This window comes from Bos mutus, chromosome X (assembly GCF_027580195.1).
Source record: "Bos mutus isolate GX-2022 chromosome X, NWIPB_WYAK_1.1, whole genome shotgun sequence".
In the NCBI taxonomy this organism is placed as follows: domain Eukaryota; kingdom Metazoa; phylum Chordata; class Mammalia; order Artiodactyla; family Bovidae; genus Bos; species Bos mutus.
In genome coordinates, this window is record NC_091646.1 from 107,913,200 (window position 1) to 107,934,878 (window position 21,679).

The window sequence follows — 21,679 nt, forward strand, 5'->3', positions numbered from 1 at the left end:
CCAATCACCATCCTCTCTTCTTCCTTTGCTTTTCCCATCGCAGGGCGCCTCTGGGAGTTGCAGTCTGAGCGCAGTTCCGGGCAGGGAGGCGCCTTCGCCACTCTCCCCGACTCTGACCCTAGCGGCGCGGAACTACGAGTCCCAGGGTCCCTTGCAGCCTCCGTAGTCAAGTGGCCGGTGGAATTGGCCCAGGATGACAGCTGGAGAATGGAGTCAGGTATGGGGAGCGGCTTCGTGTAGAACCGGGGTGGGTGGTCGCTGTTGGGACACTAAGTCAGTGACGCGAAATGGGTGCGGGGTCATGGCAAGAGAGTTATGGGAGCCAAAAAGTCCTGTCCTGGGGGCCCTGATCTGCAGTGGTAAGCGGAAGGGAAAACGGTAGCAGCTGAGTATTACCTCCTGAGCTCGAACCAGTGCCTGTGGCCACCCTCCCCATCGCTCCTGCCGCTGCCAAAGGATTGGAAGGAAATAGGGGTTAATTATGCTGACATTTCGGTGGAGTGGCATTAGGGCAGAATTCTGCCACAACAGTGATGGCATATGACACTAAGGTGATGTGCCAGGGTGATGCCAAAGGCAGGGTGTGATGCCATAGGAGCCACTTGATATCTAAGAGATCTCACGGAGTCCATGGCGTGGTGACATAACAACTTGAGGGTCATCTTGACACTGTCTATAGTGTTGACTCTTTAATATCATGATAATAAAGGTGACATCGAAGTTTTGCTAGACTATTAATCTAGTAGTGTTTCTATTTATGGGAATCCTAAATAGTGCCACAGCAGAAGAAATGCACGGCTTATCCTTTATAGGGGATATCCAGACTGGCATCATACCACAGCTAAGTTATGATAAGAATATACTCAAGAAAGAGACTGATTATATTTACCCTGTTACAGTGTAGAACAGGGCTTGGCAACTTTTCTGTGAAGAGCTACATAAATATCTTTAGACTTTGTGAGTCAAAAGGCAAAATTATAGGATCTATACTAAGGACGGGCTTCCCTGGAGGCTCAGATGGTAAAGAATCTGCCTGCAATGCGGGAAACCGTGGTTAGATCAGGAAGATCCCGTGGGGAAGGGAGTGGCTACCCATTCCAGTATTTTTGCCTCCAGAGTTCGCCGGACATGGGGTTACAAAGAGTCGGACAGGACTGAGCAACTAATATACTAAGGGCATTATGCCAAAACTAGGTAATGATAACAATACACTCAAGAAGGAGACTGATTATATTTATCCTGTAATAGTGTAGAACACAGTTCTGTAAAGAACCAGATAGTAAATATTTTAGGCTCTGTGGGCCAAAAAACAAAATCGAGGATAATGTGTAGGTACTTATATGACAAAGGAGAAAACAAATTTTAGCAAATGTTTATTGATAAAATTCAAAGTAATAATAATTGAGCATTTATTTTAGGTAATGCAGGACAACTAATGAGAATAATGAAATTCTTTTTGGGAGGTAACATTTTATTTGGGGCTAATAGTATTCTCTGTTGTCAAAATAGTTTCAAATGTTCATGTTAATGCTCATCTATAATGAGATTTTACACATTTTATCTTTATAAATGTCTTTTCACACAGATAGGTATGAATGCACAAACATATTCTTGTTATTTTTTAGTTAAATTTCAGAATAGTGTAAGGTTTATAGAAAAGTTGGGAAGATAATGCAGAATTTCTGTGCACCCCTCACCCAGTTTCCCCTACTCTTCCTTTCCTATTTTTAATAACTTTATTAGGATATATTTTTCATATCAAAAAATTCACCCATTTCAAGTGTATAGTTCAATATTTTTAGTAACTTTACTGAATGATGCAACCATAATCATAATGTTTTAGAACATTTTCACTTCCCTCCTAAATCCCTCATACTCATTTATTTACAATTAATCCTCATTCCCACTCCCAACTCCAGGTAACCACTGATCTATTTTCTGTCTCTATAAATTTGCATATTCTGGGCATTTCATCTGAATTAAATCAAGTAAGAAGTGGTCTTTTGTGCCTGGCTTCTTGCACTTAGCATATTTTTGAGGTTCCTCCATATTGTAGCATGTACCAGTACTTCATTAATTTTTATTGCCAGTGTGTATGAATCATACAAAAATCTTTTGTGTTTAGCTTCTTTCACTTAGCATAAGGTTTCTGAAGTTTTTCCAAATTGTAGTATGTATCAATACTTCATTTTAATGGCTAAATAATATTTTGATGTATGGCTTTCCATATTTCACTTATCCACTCATCAGTTGGTTGGCTTCTGCCTTTTGGTTATTATGAGTAATACTGCTATAAACATTCATGTACATGTTTCTGTGCAGATATATGCTTTCATTTCTCTTGGTACCTATCTAGGAGTAGAATTGCTGGGCCATATGGAATTCTATGTTTAAATTTGTGAGGAACTGTCAGAATTTACCAAAGTGTCTGTATATTTTCCCCTCCCATTAACAATGTATATTCTCCTCCACATCTTTAATGTCTATTTTTTTTTATTACAGCCATTCTAGTGGGTGCAAAGTGGTATCTCATTGTGATTTTGTTGTTTTGATTTGTAACAGCACGGAAAGTGTATAAAGCGTGTTGGCATCACTTATGATTCAAACAGTGTTAGTTGTTGAAATGACTTTCCTACTGTATAAGTTTCACATATAAGTGCTCTTTTGTCTTGTAATTTTAGGTTGAATTAATTAAGAAACATTATCAAGTCTGGAGCAAAAGCTAATGTCCAGGGCCATTTGGTGTTTGGTATTAGTGGGTGAAGGCAGTTCTTCCAACAGGTGAAAAAATGTAAAAGTCATTCATACCTTCCTTACCATAAGGAAAATACAAAGTGGACCTAATTTGACTTGCCAGATGTAGCTTGCTAATGGCTGGTGTATAGTGAAAGTGTCCTGTATTTAGTAGGTGTTCAATAAATATCCAGTTGATTTCAGAGGTACAGCAGGCTTGTTGTGTGGTACTCACAAAGGATTGGGTATAGTAACATTTTACTATAATAATAAATCAAAAAATTGGATTTGATTGCCAGAAACAGCTGGAGACAAACTCCAAGTGCCCCTACTACTGAGTGACTTGTTTGGGTAACCTTTTATAGATGGTGTGTTGTGCTTTTAAATTATTTGATATGACCGGGTGGTTAACTTCAATTATGAATCCTTTAAGGACAAGGGTAAGATATTCTTCAACTTTTTGAAAGCTGCAAGACAAATAGATCTCTAAGGGAGAAGATGTCTTCTCTTTCATTACTGTCCCCAAGTATGGAGGAACAGTGTGGTTACTGTTTATTTATCAAGAGTCAAAGGGGGGCCCTGTTAGGGATGGACTCCCTTGCTACTTGTACAATTGAATATTCCCTTTTCTACTGGTCATCTAGAGTCTAGGTCCTCAGTTCAGTTCAGTCGCTCAGTCGTGTCTGACTCTTTGCGACCCCATGAATCGCAGCACACCAGGCCTCCCTTTCCATCACCAGCTCCCAGAGTTCACTCAGACTCACGTCCATCGAGTCGGTGATGCCATCCAGCCATCTCATCCTCTGTCGTCCCCTTCTCCTCCTGCCCCCAATCTCTCCCAACATCAGAGTCTTTTCCAATGAGTCAACTCTTCACATGAGGTGGCCAAAGTACCGGAGTTTCAGCTTTAGCATCATTCCTTCCAAAGAACACCCAGGACTGATCTCCTTTAGAATAGATTGGTTGGATCTCCTTGCAGGCCAAGGGACTCTCAGGAGTCTTCTCCAACACCACAGTTCAAAAGCATCGATTCTTCAGTGCTCAGCTTTCTTCACAGTCCAACTCTCACATCCATACATGACCACTGGAAAAACCATAGCCTTGACTAGATGGACCTTTGTTGGCAAAGTCCTAGAACAAGCCAAATCCATCGTCTGGACTTCAAGAATAATATTTACAGATCACATGTGTCAGGTATTGCGCTTTTCTCATTTAGTCTTTCGCAACAACTCTTTGAGGGAGTTTCCATTATTCCTGAGCCCCTACCTTTAAAAAAAAAAAAAAAGGGAGAATACAGGCGCAGAGAAGCAAAATAGCATGCTTGAGGTCACACAACTTGGCAAAGGTTGGAGCTAAAATGGTAATCCAGTGCTATTCTACCCTAAAACCCTAGCACTTAACCACTGCAACATATTGCTCAGTATTGCTGAAGATAAAATTGTGTGTAAATGAAAACCTCAGATAATGCAATACTAATTTCTGTCAGAGCTCTTTGGGCTGTAACACTACCCATGATTGTGGGGAAATGACATGTTTTTCATGCTCTAGAGCAACACTGTCCAACATAACTTTTTGTGATGATGGAAAAGTTCTATATCTAAGCTGTTCTGATATGGTAGCCATTAGTCACATTGAACACTTGAAATGTATCTGGGAACTACATTTTAAATTAGATTTTAATTTTAAAAAATTTAAATAGCTTCATATGGCTAGTGGTTATCATTTTGTGTCCAAGGAGGGAGAGGCAGGTTTCCCTATTTGCTCCTTTCTAATTATCACGAAACATTTCACTCAGTGCAAATATTCTTTTCCTAGCACAGCTGAAAATGAATGTATTCTGTAGTGAAACAAACTTGAGGACATCCTACACAGGGCATACACAAATCAATTAACTGTATGACAGTTGTAGGAATAGGTTCTGGCTTATCCATTATGAAACTTCTTCATTCCCACCACTTACTAGATAAAGTTTGAACAACTAGCCTGAAGATACTTTGCAAATTATTTTTTAATTGTTTGCAGAATTTTTTCATTGTTTATGTGACTAATTGCAAGCAATTCATAATAGCCAGTTGGCTGGTTTAAGGTGAGACATTTTAATCTGTGGCTCTAATATTTTTTAGCACATGTTTTAATCCTACAGATAAAAATGATCTTGGTATTGTATATCACTGGCTTATACAAATCTTCCCTATTTAAAATATCTCTTCATAAAACTGCATGTTATTATAGGCTATTATTATAACATTGTATTTACTTGCTCCTTGGGTTTTAGCTTCCACACTCTTGTTTTCTGAGTTACTTGCTTTATAAGTGGTTTATTTTTTAACTTATGATACATAATGAATGATTCCCAAGAAGCTGCAAAAACAGTACAGAAATGCTCCACATACTCTTCATCCTGTTTAGTCCAATCATTACATTTTATATAATTATACTACAATACAAAAAACTAGGAAAATGACACTGGAATGTTGTATATGTACAGGTCTATGTTATTTATCACTTGTGTGGATTTGTGCAACCATGATTGCAACCAAGATGTAGAAATATTCCTTCACTAGAGAGCCACCCTTCATAGGCACACCTAACACCCCCATCATACATAACCCCTGCCAAATATGAATTTGTTTTCCTACTCTATAATTTTGTCCTTTTGAGAATTTTATGTAAATGAAGTCATAAAGTGTGATTTTTTCCAATTTTTTCTGCTTTGTTCAATGACCTTGTGATCTATCCAAGTTGATACATGTATCAATAGTCTGTTCTTTTTTGTTGGTGAGGAGTGTTTCATGCTATGGATATAGTACAGTTTGTTTAACCATTCACCTAATTAGGGACATTTTGGTTATTTGCATTTTGGGGCTGTTACAGATAAAACTATTATAAACATCTGTGTATAGAATTTGGGTAGACAACTTTCCAGTGGGCTTCCCTGGAGTTTCAGCGGTAAAGAATTCACCTGTAATGCAGGAGACTCTGGTATGATCCCTGGGTTGGGAAGATCCCCTGAAGGGGGACAGAACAACCTATTCCAGTATTCTTGCCTGTTGAATTCCATGGACAGAGGAGCCTGGCAGGCTATGGTTCATAGGGTCGCAAAGAGTGCAACATGACTGAAGTGACTTTAGCACGCACAACTTTCCAATATTCTTTCCTGGATAATCCCATGGACTGAGGAACCTGGCGGGCTATAGTGCAGGGAGTTGCAAAGAGTCAGACACCACTGAGCAACCGAGCACAACTTTCATTTGTCTGAGATATATGCCCAGGAAAGTCGTTTCTGGGTCATATGGTAAGTGTGGGCAGACCTAGTGGCTCAGTGGCAAAGAATCTGCCTGCAATGCAGGAGCCGCAGTAGATGCAGGTTTGATCCCTGGGTTGGGAAAATCCCCTGGAGAAGGGCAAGGCAACCCACTCCAGTATTCTTGCCTGGAGAATCCCCATGGACAGAGGAGCCTCGAGGCCTAAAGTCCATAATGTTGCAAAAAGTCTGATATGACTGAAGCGACTTAGCATGCATGCATGTGGCAAGTGTATATTTAGTTTTTAAAGAAATTTTTCCAGAGTGGCTGCATAGAATTTTACACTCCCATCAGTATATGCGAGATCTGGTTTCTTTGCATCCTTGCCACTGTTGTCATTGTTTTTTATTTTATCCATTCTTGCATATTGATATTGTTGCAGTCAAAATCTTGGTTTTCTCTGCCGACCAAAGCCAAATAAAAAATTATGGAGAGTTTGGAGGAAACAGAAAGACGACTTTAATCCTCAACTGGCAGAGGGGAGATACAGAAGGCTTATGCCTTAAGAACTGTGTCCCCCTCCTTCCATGAGGAGTCTAGGAAGGCTTGCAGTCAGGGCTTGGTGATGAGGAACAAAGGTATAAGGCTCTTGTATTCTTCTTCCATAGTCAACAAAAGAGTCCGAAATGCAGTACTTGGATGCAATCTCAAAAATGACAGAATGATCTCTGTTCGTTTCCAAGGCAAACCATTCAATATTACAGTAATCCAAGTCTATGCCCTGACCAGTAATGCTGAAGAAGCTGAAGTTGAATGGTTCTATGAAGACCTATAAGACTTTCTAGAACTAACACCCAAAAAAGATGTCCTTTTCATTATAGGGGACAGGAATGCAAAACTAGGAAGTCAAGAAATACCTGGAGTAAAAGGCAAATTTGGCCTTGGAGTACAGAAAGAAGCAGGGCAAAGGCTGATCGAGTTCTGCCAAGAAAACGCACTGGTCATAGCAAACACCTTCTTCCAACAACACAAGAGAAGACTCTACATATGGACATCACCAGATGGTCGACACAGAAATCAGATTGATTATATTCTTTGCAGCCAAAGATGGAGAAGCTCTATACAGTCAGCAAAAATAAGACCGGGAGCTCACTGTAGCTCAGATCATGAACTCCTTATTGCCAAATTCAGACTTAAATTGAAGTAAGTGGAGAAAACCACTAGACCATTCAGGTATGACTTAAATCAAATCCCTTATGACTATATGGTGCAAATGAGAAATAGATTTAAGGGACTAGATCTGATAGAGTACCTGATGAACTATGGACGGAGGTTTGGACATTGTACAGGAGATAGGAATCAAGACCATTCCCAAGAAAAGCAAAATGGCTGCCTGAGGAGGCCTTACAAATAGCTGTGAAAAAAGGAAAATGAAAAGCAAAGGAGAAAAGGAAAGATACACCCATTTGAATTCGGAGTTCCAAAGAATAGCAAGGAGAGATAAGAAAGCCTTCCTCAGTGATCAGTGCAAAGAAATAGAGGAAAACAATAGAATGGGAAAGATTAGGGATCTCTTTAAAAAAAATTAGAGATACCAAGGGAACATTTCATGCAAAGATGGGCTAAATAAAGGACAGAAATGGAATGGACCTAATAGAAGCAGCGGAGAAGGCAATGGCACACCACTCCAGTACTCTTGCCTGGAAAATCCCATGGATGGAGGAGCCTGGTAGGCTGCAGTCCATGGGGTCGTGAAGAGTCAGACATGACTGAGCGACTTCACTTTCACCTTTCACTTTCATGCATTGGAGAAGGAAATGGCAACCCACTCCATTGTTCTTGCCTGGAGAATCCCAGGGACGGGGGAGCCTGGTGGGCTGTCATCTATGGGGTTGCACAGAGTTGGACACGACTGAAGCGACTTAGCAGCAGCTGCAGCAGCAGCAGCAACAGAAGCAGAAGATATTAAGAATAGGTGGCAAGAATACACAGAAGAACTGTACAAAAAAGATCTTCACGACCCAGATAATCACGATGATGTGATCACTTAGAGCCAAACATCCTGGAACGTGAAGTCAAGTGGGCCTTAGGAGCATCACTACGAACAAAGCTAGTGGAGGTGATGGAATTACAGTTGAGCTATTTTGAATCCTGAAAGATGATGCTGACAAATTTGGAAAACTCAGCAATGCCCACAGGACTGGAAAAGGTCAGTTTTCATTCCAATCCCAAAGAAAGGCAATGCCAAAGAATGCTCAAACTACTGCACAATTGCACTCATCTCACACGCTAGTAAGGTAATGCTTAAAATTCTCCAAGCCAGGCTTCAGCAATATGTGAACTGTGAACTTCCAGGTTGTTCAAGCTGGTTTTGAACAACCAAAAGGCAGAGGAATCAGAGATCGAATTGCCAACATCTGCTGGATCATGGAAAAAGCAAGAGAGTTCCAGAAAAACATCTATTTCTGCTTTATTGACTATGCCAAAGCATTTGACTGTGTGGATCACAATAAACTGTGGAAAATTCTGAAAGAGATGGGAATACCAGACCACCTGACCTGCCTCTTGAGACACCTGTATGCAGGTCAGGAATAAACAGTTAGAACTGGACATGGAACTACAGACTGGTTCCAAATAGGAAAAGGAGGACATCAAGGCTATATATTGTCACCCTGCTTATTTATCTTATATGCAGAGTACATTATGAGAAATGCTGGGCTGGAAGAAGCATAAGCCAGAATCAAGATTGCCGGGAGAAATATCAATAACCTCAGATATGCAGATGACACAACCCTTATGGCAGAAAGTGAAGAGGAGCTAAACAGCCTCTTGATGAAAGTGAAAGAGGAGAGTGAAAAAGTTGGCTTAAAGCTCAACATTCAGAAAACGAAGATCATGGCATCCAGTCCCATCACTTCATGGCAAATAGATGGGGAAACAGTGGAAACAGTGGCTTACTTTATTTTTCTGGGCTCCAAAATCACTGCAGATGGTGATTGATTGCAGCCATGAAATTAAAAGATGCTTACTACTTGGAAGGAAAGTTATGAACCAACCTAACAGCATATTAAAAAGCAGAGACATTACTTTGCCAACAAAGGTCCATCTAGTCAAGGCTATGGTTTTTCCACTGGTCATGTGTGGATGTGAGAGTTGGACTATAAAGAAAGCTGAGTGCTGAAGAATTGATGCTTTTGAACTGTGGTGTTGGAGAAGACTCTTGAGAGTCCATTGGACTGCAAGGAGATCCAACCAGTCCAGTCCTGGGTGTTCATTGGTAGGACTGATGCTGAAGCTGAAACTCCAATACTTTGGCCACTTGATGCGAAGAGCTGACTCATTGGAAAACAGCCTGATGCTGGGAAAGATTGAGGGCATGAGGAGAAGGGGACGACTGAGGATGAAATGGTTGGATGGCATCACTGACTCAGTGGACGTGGGTTTGGGTGGACTCTGGGAGTTGGTGATGGACAGGGAGGCCTGGCATGCTGTGGTTCATGGGTTGCAAAGAGTTGGACACGACTGAGAGACTGAACTGAACTGACTGACTCTTCTTCCTCTTGCATCATTTCAAAAAGAGTCATAGGTTGGTGTCAGGTAGCCCAGTAATTGAGTCATGCAGTTCTGTAACCCTGCAGCCTTCTTTCTGTAATGCAAAAAGAGAAAAACTACCAGGGGTGATCTGCGAAGAGAGTGCTGTATATCATAACCAGATACATGATGTAATTAGCACAGAGTCAAAGGATAATAGGTGCAATATATAGCTCATGCACAGTTAGGGGCAGAAAAACAAACTTTGTTACAGACTACAGATTAGGAACAGTTAAAGTAAAAAGTAGGAATGACCAGGCTCACTCATTGTTCCCTTTATCTCCTTTGATCTCAGGAAAGGAAAAGAAAAAACTCGTTCCTCTTTTTTCCTTTTCACTGCAGCATTATCTTATTGTGGTTTTATTTGCATTTCTCTAATAGCTAATGATGGTCAGTATCTTTTTATGTGTTTTATTTTCCATCCCTATGTCTTTTTCAGTGAAATGTCTCCTCATGTCCTTTTCCCATTTTCTTTGTTTTTTTTTTTATTTAAATTTATTTATTTTAATTGGAGGCTAATTACTTTACAATATTGTATTGGTTTTGCCATACATCAACATGCAGCTGCCACGGGTGTACACGTGTTCACAATCCTGAACCCCATCCCTCCTCCCTCCCCATACCATCCCTCTGGGTCGTCCCAGTGCACCAGCCTCGAGCATCCTGTATCCTGCATCGAACCTAGACTGGTGATTTGTTTCTTATATGATATTATACATGTTTCAATGCCATTCTCCCAAATCATCCCACCCTCTCCCTCTCCCACAGAGTCCAAAAGACTGTTCTATACATCTGTGTCTCTTTTGCTGTCTCGCATACAGGGTTATCATTACCATCTTTCTAAATTCCATATATATGCGTTAGTATACTGTATTGGTGTTTTTCTTTCTGGCTTACTGCACTCTGTATAATAGGCTCCAGTTTTATCCACCTCATTAGAACTGATTCAAATTTATTCTTTTTAATGGCTGAGTAATACTCCATTGTGTATATGTACCACAGCTTTCTTATCCATTCATCTGCTGATGGACATCTAGGTTGCTTCCATGTCCTGGCTATTATAAACAGTGCTGCGATGAACATTTGGGGTACACGTGTCTCTTTTAATTCTGGTTTCCTCAGTGTGTATGCCCAGCAGTGGGATTGCTGTGTCATAAGGCAGTTCTATTTCCAGTTTTTTAAGGAATCTCCACACTGTTCTCCATAGTGGCTGTACTAGTTTGCATTCCCACCAACAGTGTAAGAGGGTTCCCTTTTCTCCACACCCTCTCCAGCATTTATTGCTTGTAGTCCCATTTTCTTTGAAATAAAAAAGATTATTGAGGTAATTGGTTCATAACATTGTACGTTTCGCATGTACCACATTTTATTTCTGCATATATGGTAGCATGCTCACCCCCCAAAATCTCACTTCTGTCACCATGCAGTTGACTCCTTTTGCCCATTTTGCCCTCCCTCCACCCGTTCCCTTCCTGTAACCACTACTCTGTTTTCTGTTTCTATGTGTTTGTTTATAGTTTCATTTGTTCTTTTTTTGCTGCAACACATGACATGAAGGGTCTTAGTTCCCCAACCAAGGATCAAACCCATGTTCTTTGCAGTGGAAGGCCAGATTCTTAACCACTGGACCACCAGGGAAGTCTGTGTTAATTTATTTTGTTTGTTTGTTTATGTTTCACATATAAGTTAAATCATACAGTGTTTGTCTTTCTCCATCTGACTTATTTAATTTAGCATAATACCCTCAAATTCCATCCATGTTGTTGGAAATCCTTTGCCCATTTTATAATTGTATTGTTTGGGGTTTTTTGTTTTTTACCTGTTAAATTGTGAGAGTTCTTTATATATTCTCGATCCAAGTTCTTTGTCACATATGTAGTTTGCAAATATTTTTCTACCAGTCTGTGGCTTGTCTTTTCATCTTATTAATAGGATTTTTCATAGAGCAAAAGCTTTTGATTTTGATGATGTCCAATTCATTCTTTTCTTAATTCTTTAGATTGTGCTTTTGTTCTTATGTCTAATTGACCCTTAAGCCCCGGGTCTCAAAGATGTTCTCCCAAAGTTTTTTAGTTATATTTTACATTCAAGTCCATGATCCATTTTGAGGTAATTTTTGTATTTAGTGTGAGGTTTAGGTTGAAGTTAATTTTTTAAACTATGGATATCCCATTGCTTCAGCTCCACTGAACTATAATATAAAATGAGTATGCTGTACTTGTGTAGGCATGTTTCAGCGTTCTCTGTTCTGACTGAATGATCCACGTGTCTGTCTCTTTGCCACATCATACAGTCTTGATTACTATAGCTCTAAAATGTTTTAAAATTTGTTATAGTGATACCTCCTACTTTATTATTTTTTTCAATATTGTTTGACTTTACGTATACATTTCAGAATGGTGGTGGTTTAATCGCAAAGTTGTGACCAACTCTTGGGACCCCTCAGACTGTAGCCTTCCAGGCTCCTCTGTCCATGGAATTTTCCAGGCAAGAACACTGGAGTGGGGTGCCATTTCCTTCTCTAGGGGATCTTCTCAACCCAGGGATCAAATTCCTGCATTGGCAGGTGGATTTTTAACAGCTGAGCCAACAGGGATAAACTTGCCAATATCTAAAAAAAATTGCTAGAATGTTGATAGGAATTGTTTAAGGCCTGTACATTAACCTGAGGAAAACGGAAATCCTTACTGTGTTGAATCTTCTGATTCATGAACAGGGCAGTTCAGTTCAGTCGCTCAGTTGTGTCCGACTCTTTGCGACGCCATGGACTGCAGCATGCCAGGCTTCCCTGTCCATCACCAACTCCTGGAGCTTGCTCAAACTCAAGTCCATCGAGTCGGTGATGCTATCCAATCATCTCATCCTCTGTCGTCCCCTTCTCCTGCCTTCAATCTTTCCCAGCATCTGGGGCTTTTCCAATAAGTCAGTTCTTTGCATCAGGTGGCCGAAGTATTGGAGCTTCAGCTTCAGCATCAGTCCTTCCAATGAATATTCAGGACTGATTTCCTTTAGGATTGACTGATTTGATCTCTGGCATATCTCTCCATTTATTCACATCTTTTCTTTCGTTAGCATTGTGTAGTTTTCAGCATACAAGTCTTGTACGTGTTTTGTTAGAATTTTGCTTCATTTTTTTTTAGTGACCATTAATGGTATTGTATTTTAAATTTTGGTTTCCATATGTTTATTGCTAGTACATAGTTATACAGTTGGTTTTTGTATGATGATCTTGTACCCTGCAATGTTGCTGAATATGGATTAAGTTCTAGGAGGTTTTTTCTGTTGGTTTCTTGGCATTTTATTTATTTATTTATTTTGTAGACCAGCTTGTCATAGGGATGGTGGGACAGAAACAGTGGTATTTCTTTCACTCCACTTTTTAATGCCTTTTATTTATTTCTTCCTTTATTGTTCTGGTTCAGAATTCTAGTTAACTGTAGTAAGAGCTGAACCCTTACTTTGTTTTCAATCCTAGGGGGAGAGCAGTCAGTCTTTCAGCATTAACTGTGATGTTAGTTGTAGTTTTTTGGGGGTATATACTTTTTAAAATTGAGGCAATTCCTCCCTAATTCCTAGTTTTCTGAGGATTTTTATCATCAGTGAATGTTGAATTTTGTCAAACAGCTTTTTCATTGATATGGTCATGTGATTTTTGTTACTACACTGATTAATTTTCAAATAGTGAACCCACTTTGCATTCCTAAAACAAACCCACTTGGTCATAGTATATAAATTTGTCTATTCTGCTGCTGCTGCTGCTGCTGCTGCTGCTGCTGCTAAGTCGCGTCAGTCGTGTCCAACTCTGTGTGACCCCATAGACGGCAGCCCACCAGGCTCCCCTGTCCCTGGGATTCTCCAGGCAAGAGTACTGGAATGGGGTGCCATTGCCTTCTCTGAAATTTGTCTATATATTGCTGAATTCTATTTGCTAACATTTTGTTAAGGATTTTTGTGTCTCCATGAATGATATTGGTTTTGTATTTAATTTGGGGGTACTGCCTTTGATTTTGATATCAATGAAATATTGGCCTTCTAATGAGAATTGGGAAATATTTCCTCTCCTTTTATTTTCTGGAAGAGATTATGTGATGATGGTATTAATTTTCCTTTAAGTGGCTGGCAGAATTCTCTAGTGTAACCAACTGGGCCAGGAGATTTCTTATTTTAGAGTTTTAAAAGTACAGATTCAATTTCCTTAATAGTTATAGGACTGTTCAAATGATCAATTTCATATTGAGTGCTTGTGTGTGTTTGTGTTTTTCAAGGAATTGGTCCAGTTTATAAAAATTGTAAAATTTGTGTAGGTTTGTTTGCTGTATTTCCTTTATCTTTTTGGTGTTTGCAGAGTCTCAACTGACATCCCCTGTTGTGTTTTGATATTAATACTTTGTGTTTTCTCTCTTTTTTAAATTTGGCAGTCTCACTAAAGATTTGTCTATTTTGTTGATCTTTTCAAAGAACCAACTCTTTATGTCATTGATTTTTCTCTATTAATTTTCAGTTTTTAGTCTTACTGATTTTTGCTTTCAAATTGATTATTTCTTTCCTTGCATTCAGTTTATTTTACTCTTTTTCTAGTTTTCTGTTTTTTAAGGTGGAAAATTACATTTTTAAATTTGACTTTTCCTCTTTTCTGAGGTAAGCATTTAGTGCTATAAATTTTCCACTCAGCAGTGGTTTAGCTGCATATCACACATATTTTTTATTGTGGTAAAAAATTATGTAATATGAAATCTACCCTCTTAAAATGTTAAGTGTACATTACACAATATTTTTAACAGTAGGCACAATGTTGTTTTCACCTTGCATGACTGAAACTCTATGCCCGTTGAATAGCAACTCCCCATTTTGTTCTCCCAGTAGTCCCTGGCAACCACCATTCTACTTTCAGTTTCTATGAGTTTGACTACTTTAGACACGTCTTTTAAGTGGAACGATGCAGTATTATCTTGTCTGACTGGCTTATTTCACTTAGCACAATGTCTTCAAGTTCCTCAACTTGTAGTCTATGACAGGATTTCCTTTTTATATGGCAGACTAATATTCTATTGTATGTATATACCACATATACCACATTTTCTTCATTGATGGACATTTAGGTTATTTCTACTTTTTGGCTATTGTGAATAGTACCACAATGAACATGGTAGTGCAAATGTCTCTTACAAATCCTGATTTCAATCCTTTTGGATAAATACCCAGAAATGGTATTGCTGGGTTATATAGTAGTTCTATTATTAATTTTTTGAGAAGCCTTTATAGTAGTTTCCATAATAGCTTTGTCATTCTGTATTCCCACCAGCAGTGAAGAAGGGTTCCATTTCTCTACATTCTTGGTGACACTTATCTTTTTGTTTTTTGTTTTTTTAAAAATAGCCATTCTAACAGTAGTGAGATGATGTCTAATTGTGGTCTTAATTTGCATTTCCCTAATGATTAGTGATGGTGAGCACTTTTTTCATATACCATTTGGCTATTTGGATGTCTTCTTTGAAGGGTCATTTGCCCATTTTAAAGTTGATGTTGTTGCTACTATTATTATTTGCTTTTGAGTTGACGGAGTTCCTTATATATTTTGAGTATAAATCCCTTGTCAAAAATATGCTTTACAAATATTTCCTCCTATACTGTCAGTTGCCTTTTCATTCTATTGGTTGTTTCCTTTTCTATGCGGAAGCTTTTTAGTTTGATGTAGTCCTATCTGTCTGTTTTTGCTTCGGTTGCCTGTGCTTTTGGTGTCATATTCAAGAAGTCATTGCTAACATCAGTATTTTGAAGTTTTTTCCCTAGGTTTTCTTCTAGGTGTTTTATAGTTTGGGGTCTTCTGTTCAAGACTTTAATTTTGAGTTGATTTTTGTGTGTGGTGTAAGATAAAGGTCCAGTTTCATTCTTTTGCATGTGGATATTCAGTTTGCCCCACACTATTTGTTGAAGTGACTATCTTTTCCCCCCTTGTGTACTCTTGGCATCCTTGTTAAGTAGCATTTCACCATATATATGTGGGTTTATTTCTGGGTACTCTGTTCTATTCCATTGATCCATATGTCTGTCTTTATGCCCATGCCATTACGTTTTGATTACTGTAACTTTGTAATATGCTTTGAAATTAGGAAGTATGAGGTTTTTAGCTTTCTTCTTTCTCAAGATTATTTTGGCTATTTGGAATTCTTTGTGGTTCTACATGAATTTTAGGATTGTTTCTTCTATTTCTATAAAAATGTCATTGGGATTTTGATAGGGATCATATTGAATGTGTAGATTCATTTGAGTAGTGCGGACATTTGAGCAATATTGTCTTCTGATCAATTAATATGGGATATCTTTCTATTTATTTGTACCTTTAAATTCCTACCAGCAATATTTTGTAATTTTCAGTGTACAAGAGTTTTGCTGCTTTGGTTAAGTTCATTCCTAAGAATTTTATTCTCTTTGATGAAATTAAATGGAAATGGTTTCTAAATTTCTTGCTCACATGGTTCATTGTTAGCATATAGAAATATAACTGATTTTTGTATATTGCTTTTGTATCCTGTAAAGACTTAATAATTCAAGCATGTGCTGAATTAATTTAGTAGTTCTAACAATTTTTGTGGCGTCTTTAGAGTTTTCTACATATAAGGTCATATATATATACACACACAAATGGAGCTAATTTTACTTCTTCCTTTCTAATTTGAACTTTTGTTTCTTTCCTTACCTAATTGCTCTGGTTAGAACTTCCAGAACTATGTTGAATAGAAGTGGTGAGAGTGGGCATGTTTGTCTTGTTTCTGAATTAGGAAATCTTTCAGTTTTTCACAATGGAGTATGATGTTAACTGTGGATTTTTTTATATATGGCCTTTATCATGTTGAGGTAATTCCCTTTTATTCCTAGTTTGTTGAGTTTAGATTACTCAACTTTCAACATGAAAAAGTGTTGAATTTTGTCAAATGCTTTTTCTGCATTTATTGAGATAATCATGTGATTTTTTTTCTCCCTTCATTCTGTTAATGCGGTGTATCACATTGATTGCTTTGCATATGTTGAGTTACCCTTGCATTCCAGGGGCATAGTCCATTTGATCACCGTGTATGATATTTTTATGTGCTGTTGAATTTGGTTTGCTAGCATTTTATTTTAAATTTTGCATCTATATTCATCAGTGATATTGGTTTATAGTTTTCTTGTAATATCTTTTTTAAATATAAATTTATTTATTTTAATTGGAGGTTAGGGAGAGGGTGGGATGATTTGGGGAATGGCATTGAAACATGTATAATATCATATATGAAACGAATCACCAGTCCAGGTTCGATGCATGATACTGGACGCTTGGGGCTGGTGCACTGGGATGACCCAGAGGGATATAATATCTTTTTTTCTGGTTTTGCATCAGGATAGTGCTGGTCTCATGAAGTAAACTGGGAAGGGCTCCCTCCTCTTCAGCTTTTTGAAAGAGTTTGAGAGTGGCTTCTGCAACTCTTTTTTAAAAGGATTAGAGCTAATTCTTTAAATTAAGAATTAACTTAGATATGAATTTAAAATTCTTTCAGTTCAGTTCAGTTCAGTCTCTCAGTCGTGTTAAAAGAAGTTAATTTTTCTTTAAATGTTTTATAGAACTCACCATCTGGTCCTGGGCTTTTTAGTTGTTAGAAGGTTTTTGATTACTAAGTCAATCTCCTTGTTAGTTACAGTTCTGTTCAGCTTTTTCTGTTTATTCATGATTCAGTCTTGTTAAGTTACAGATTTCTAGGAATTTATCCATTTCTTCTAGGTTATCCAGTTTGTTGGTATTTAACTGTTCATTGTTGTTATTGTTCAGTTGGAAAGTCATGTCTGACTCTTTGCAACCCCATGAACTGCAGCATGCCAGGCTTCCCTGTCCTTCACTGTCTCCTGGCGTTTGCTCAAACTTATGTCTATTGAGTCAGTGATGCCATCTAACCATCTCATCCTCTGCCATCCCCTTCTCTTTTGCCCTCAATCTTTCCCAGTATCAGGGTCTTTTCCAATGAGTTGGTTCTTTGTATCAGGTGACCAAAGTATTGGAGCTTATAATCATTCATAGTAGTTTCTTATAATTCTTTTAATTTCTATGGCATTCATGACAATATGTCTTCTTTCATTTAATTTTTTTCCTCTTTAATTTTTTATTTTATTTATCTGAGTATTTTTTAAACTAACTTAGTTCATGGTTTGTTAATTTTGGTGATCTTTTTTAAAAACCCAACAGTTAGTATCATCAATTTCTTTCTATTCTCTGTTTTGTTTATTTATGTTCTTAATTACTCCCTTCTTTTAACTTTGGACTTAATATGTTCCTTTTTCTAGTTTATTGAAATGTAATGTTAGATTGTTCATTTGAAAAGTTTCTTCTTTCTTAATATAGGTAATTACCACTACAAACTTCCATCTTATTACTGCTATTGCTGCATTCCATAAGTTTTAGTATGTTGTGCTTTCATTTTCATTGGTCTCATTGCATTTTCCAGTTTCCCTTTTGATTTCTTCTGTGATTTATTGGTTATTCAAGATTATGTTTTTTAAATTTCCACATATTTGTGAATCTTCCAGTTTTCCTCCTGCCATTAATTTCCAGTTCCATTCCATTGTGGTTGGAAAATATAGTTGGTATGATCTTCAGTTTTTAAAATTTTATTGACTTATTTTGTTACCTAACGTGATCTATCTTAGAGAATGTTCTGTGTGCACTTGAGAAGAATGTGTATTTTGCTGCTATTTGGTGGGATGTTCTATATATGTCTGTTAGGTTCATATGGTATTGCTCAAGTCTTTTGTTCTCTTGTTGATTTTATGGCTGAATGTCTATCCATTATTGAGAGTGACATATTGAAATCACCTACTGTTAATTATGTTGCTGTCTATATCTCCCTTCAGTTTTGTCAGTAGGTTCACATGTTTGAGTCCTCTGATGTTGCATGCTTTATATTTATATTTATAATTTTTATAACTTACTGGTAAATTGACTTTTTATCATTATATAATGCCTTTCTTAATAGTGTTTTTTTAAACTTATAGTTCTTTTGTGTGATATAAGTATAGCCACACCCCCTCTCTTTTGGTTGCATTTTGCATGGAATATCTTTTTCCATCTTTTCAAATGAAGCTTATGTGTGTCCTTAAGTCTAAAGTGAATCTATTGCAGGCAACTTGCAGTTGGATTTTATTTATCCATCAACCACTCTGTATTCTGATTGGAGAATTTAATTCATTTTCATATAAATTAATTATTGATAAGGAAGGAACTACCATTGCCATTTTATTATTTTCTGTGTGTCTTGTACCTTTTTTGGTCCCTTTTTAACTGCCTTGCTCTCTTCCCTTCTTTCATTTTTAGTGACATGCTTGATTTCTTTCTCATTTTCTTTTGTGTATATTCTATAAGCATTTTCTTTGTGGTTACTATGGAGCTTATATAAAACATAGTTATAATCATTTATTTAAACTGATAACAATAGCTTCAATTACATGCAAATACTTTACACTTTCAGTTTTTCTCCCACCACACCTTATGTTATCAGTGTCATGAATTACATTTTTTTATATTGTGCATCCACTAACCTATTTTTATAGTTGGAGTCATTTTTTATACTTTTGTCTGTTAACTTCATGGCAGAATTAAAATGATTTATATATTACTGTTACAGTACTCACTATACTGTATTTGTCTATATATTTACTTTTATTAATAAGCTTTATACTTCTATATGATTTCATGTTTCTTTTTGTTTCAACTAGAAGGACTCTCTTCAGAATTTCTTGTAGGACAGATCTAGGAGTAATGAACTGCCTCAGCTTTTGCTTATCTGGTCTATTTCTCCTTCATTTTCAAAGAAAAATTTTCTTGGGTATAATGTTCTTGGTTGGCATTATTTTTTACTTTTAGCATTTTGAAGGTATCATGCCATTCCCTTCTTTCCTTGTAGGTTTCTGCTGAGAAATTCAGAGTCTTATAGTGGTTCCCTTGTCATGAGGAGTTGCTTTTTTCTTGCTGATTTAATAATTCTCTTTGCCTTTAAATTTTGACAGTTTTATTATAAAATGTCTTAATGTCAGTTTCTTTGGGTTCTCATTGGAGTCCATTGGACCTCTGAATATGCATGTTGATTTTCTTCCCCAAATTTGGAAAGTTTTCAGTCATTATTTCTTAAAGTAAATTGCCTGTCCCTTTCTCTCTCTTCTCCTTCTGGGACTCCCAAAATACATTTATAAAATTTGATTGTATCCTTTAAGTCTCTTAGACTTTCTTTACTCTTTTTCATTCTTTTTTCTTTTTGTTCCACTGACTGGATAATTTCAAATGACCTGTCTGTGAGTCACTGGTTACACTGCTTACTCAAGTCTGCTGTTGAAACTTTCTAGTGAATTTTTTAGTTATATTTTTCTGCTGTAATTTTCTGTTTGGTCCTCTTAAAAATATTTTTTATCACTTTGTTGATATTCCTGTTTTGTTCATACACTCTTTTCTTGAGCTTGTAGTTCATCCATGATGGTTGTTTTATCTATTTTTTAAATTTATTTATTTATTTTTAGCTGTGCTGGGTCTTCATTGCTGTGTGGGCGTTTCTCTAGTTGTGGTGAGTGGGAGCTACTCTCTAGTTGGCAGTGCACAGGCTTCTCATTGAGGTGGCTTCTCTTGTTGTGGAGCATGGGCTCTAGGTGCATGGGCTTCAGTAGTTGCAGCACATGGACTCAGTAGTTGTGGCTCCTGGGCTCTAGAGCACAGGCTCAGTAGTTGTGGTGCATGGGCTTAGTTGCTCTCTAGCATGCAGGATCTTTCTGGACCATGGACTGAACCCATGTCTCCTGCATTGGCAGGCAGAATCTTTACCACTGAGCCACCAGGGAAGCCCTCATGATGTTTATTTTAAATTCTTTGTTAGGTAATTTATATATCTCTGTTTCTTTAGGATCAGTTTCTGGAGATTTTTTTTTTTTTTGTCATATTTGCCTGTTCCTTTGTGTGTCATCTAACTTTTTGTTGGGTCTGTGTATTTGAGAAAATAGCCACTTCTCCCATTTTTCATGGACTGACTTGGTACAGTGAAAGACCTTCACCAATTAGCATGGCTACAGTTTCTGGGGTTTCTGAAACCTTTTATAGGGGGATATGTTTTCTCTGGTCCTATACATGCAATTTCTCTGTTAGACTTGCCAGTTTGTCTTTTGGGAGTTTGTGAATCCTTGTTCCCACTGGTGCCTGTCTGTGCTGATGCATGTTATCTGGTTCTGTAGCAGCAGGCTGCTCCACTCTGTTTTCATCTCAGTGACACCACCAGGCATCCAACGTATGCTACCTCTCTATCACCACCCCAGTTCTGGTGAGACAGATACCAGTCCCTTGGGCAGCTCTCCTAAAAGGCCAAAATGCTGGTGCACATTATACTTCTCTCCTTCCCTCTTGTTGAAGCATTTTTATAATGGCTGCTTTAAAATCTTTCTTGGATAATTCCAGTATATATGTTATCTCCATATTGGTTTCTATTGATTGTGTTCTCTTATTCAACTTAAGGTATTCATGGTTCTTTGTATGATAAGTGATTTTCTGTTGTATCCTGGACATTTTGGGTATTATGAGACCCTGTATCTTTTATCAATCTTTTCTTTTAGTGGGTCAGCTCTGAGATTGCTCAGGTGCAGGAATGGAGGCATGGCTTCATTACTGCCAGGTGTGGGTGGGAGTCAAGTGTTCCCACTCATAATCCATTGATACTGAGGTAGGAGTAGGGGGAACTGGGCAAGGGTGAGATTTCATGTTTCCCTCTCAACCTCTGATGACATCATCTTGGCTTATTATTGCTTGAGGCCACTTCTACCATCATGCTCTAAGGGCTTCATTACTGCCTGAAAGGGATGAATGTCCCAGATCCCCATTTATCCTTTTTTGAAACCACTTTAGGGAGTGAGGGAAGGGTGTGGGTGGCTCTTTATAGCCAGATGAATGTAGAAGCCTTTCTCCCCACTTGGTCTTTGCTGATGAGTGTGGAATGAGGCCACAGTTTTTTCTCTGGTGCTTTCTCTTGTCTTGCTAGACTACCACTTTCCTATTCTTTTGGCTAGAACTTTTGGGAGGACATTTTTGTCTGCATCCATTGGCATTTCTGCGT

General features: G+C 37.9%; 1 protein-coding gene across 2 annotated transcripts in view; it reads left to right on the plus strand.

Moving 5' to 3' along the window:
• ATG4A (autophagy related 4A cysteine peptidase) overlaps nucleotides 1-21,679 on the plus strand; it is an 80,204-nt gene that overhangs the window by 275 nt on the left and 58,250 nt on the right. For both annotated transcript variants that reach the window (XM_070366117.1, XM_005910840.2), the window contains exon 2: nucleotides 44-217. In XM_070366117.1, the coding sequence (XP_070222218.1) occupies nucleotides 208-217 (10 nt within the window). In that variant the 5' untranslated portion in view covers nucleotides 44-207. The remainder of the gene's footprint in view (nucleotides 1-43; nucleotides 218-21,679) is intronic.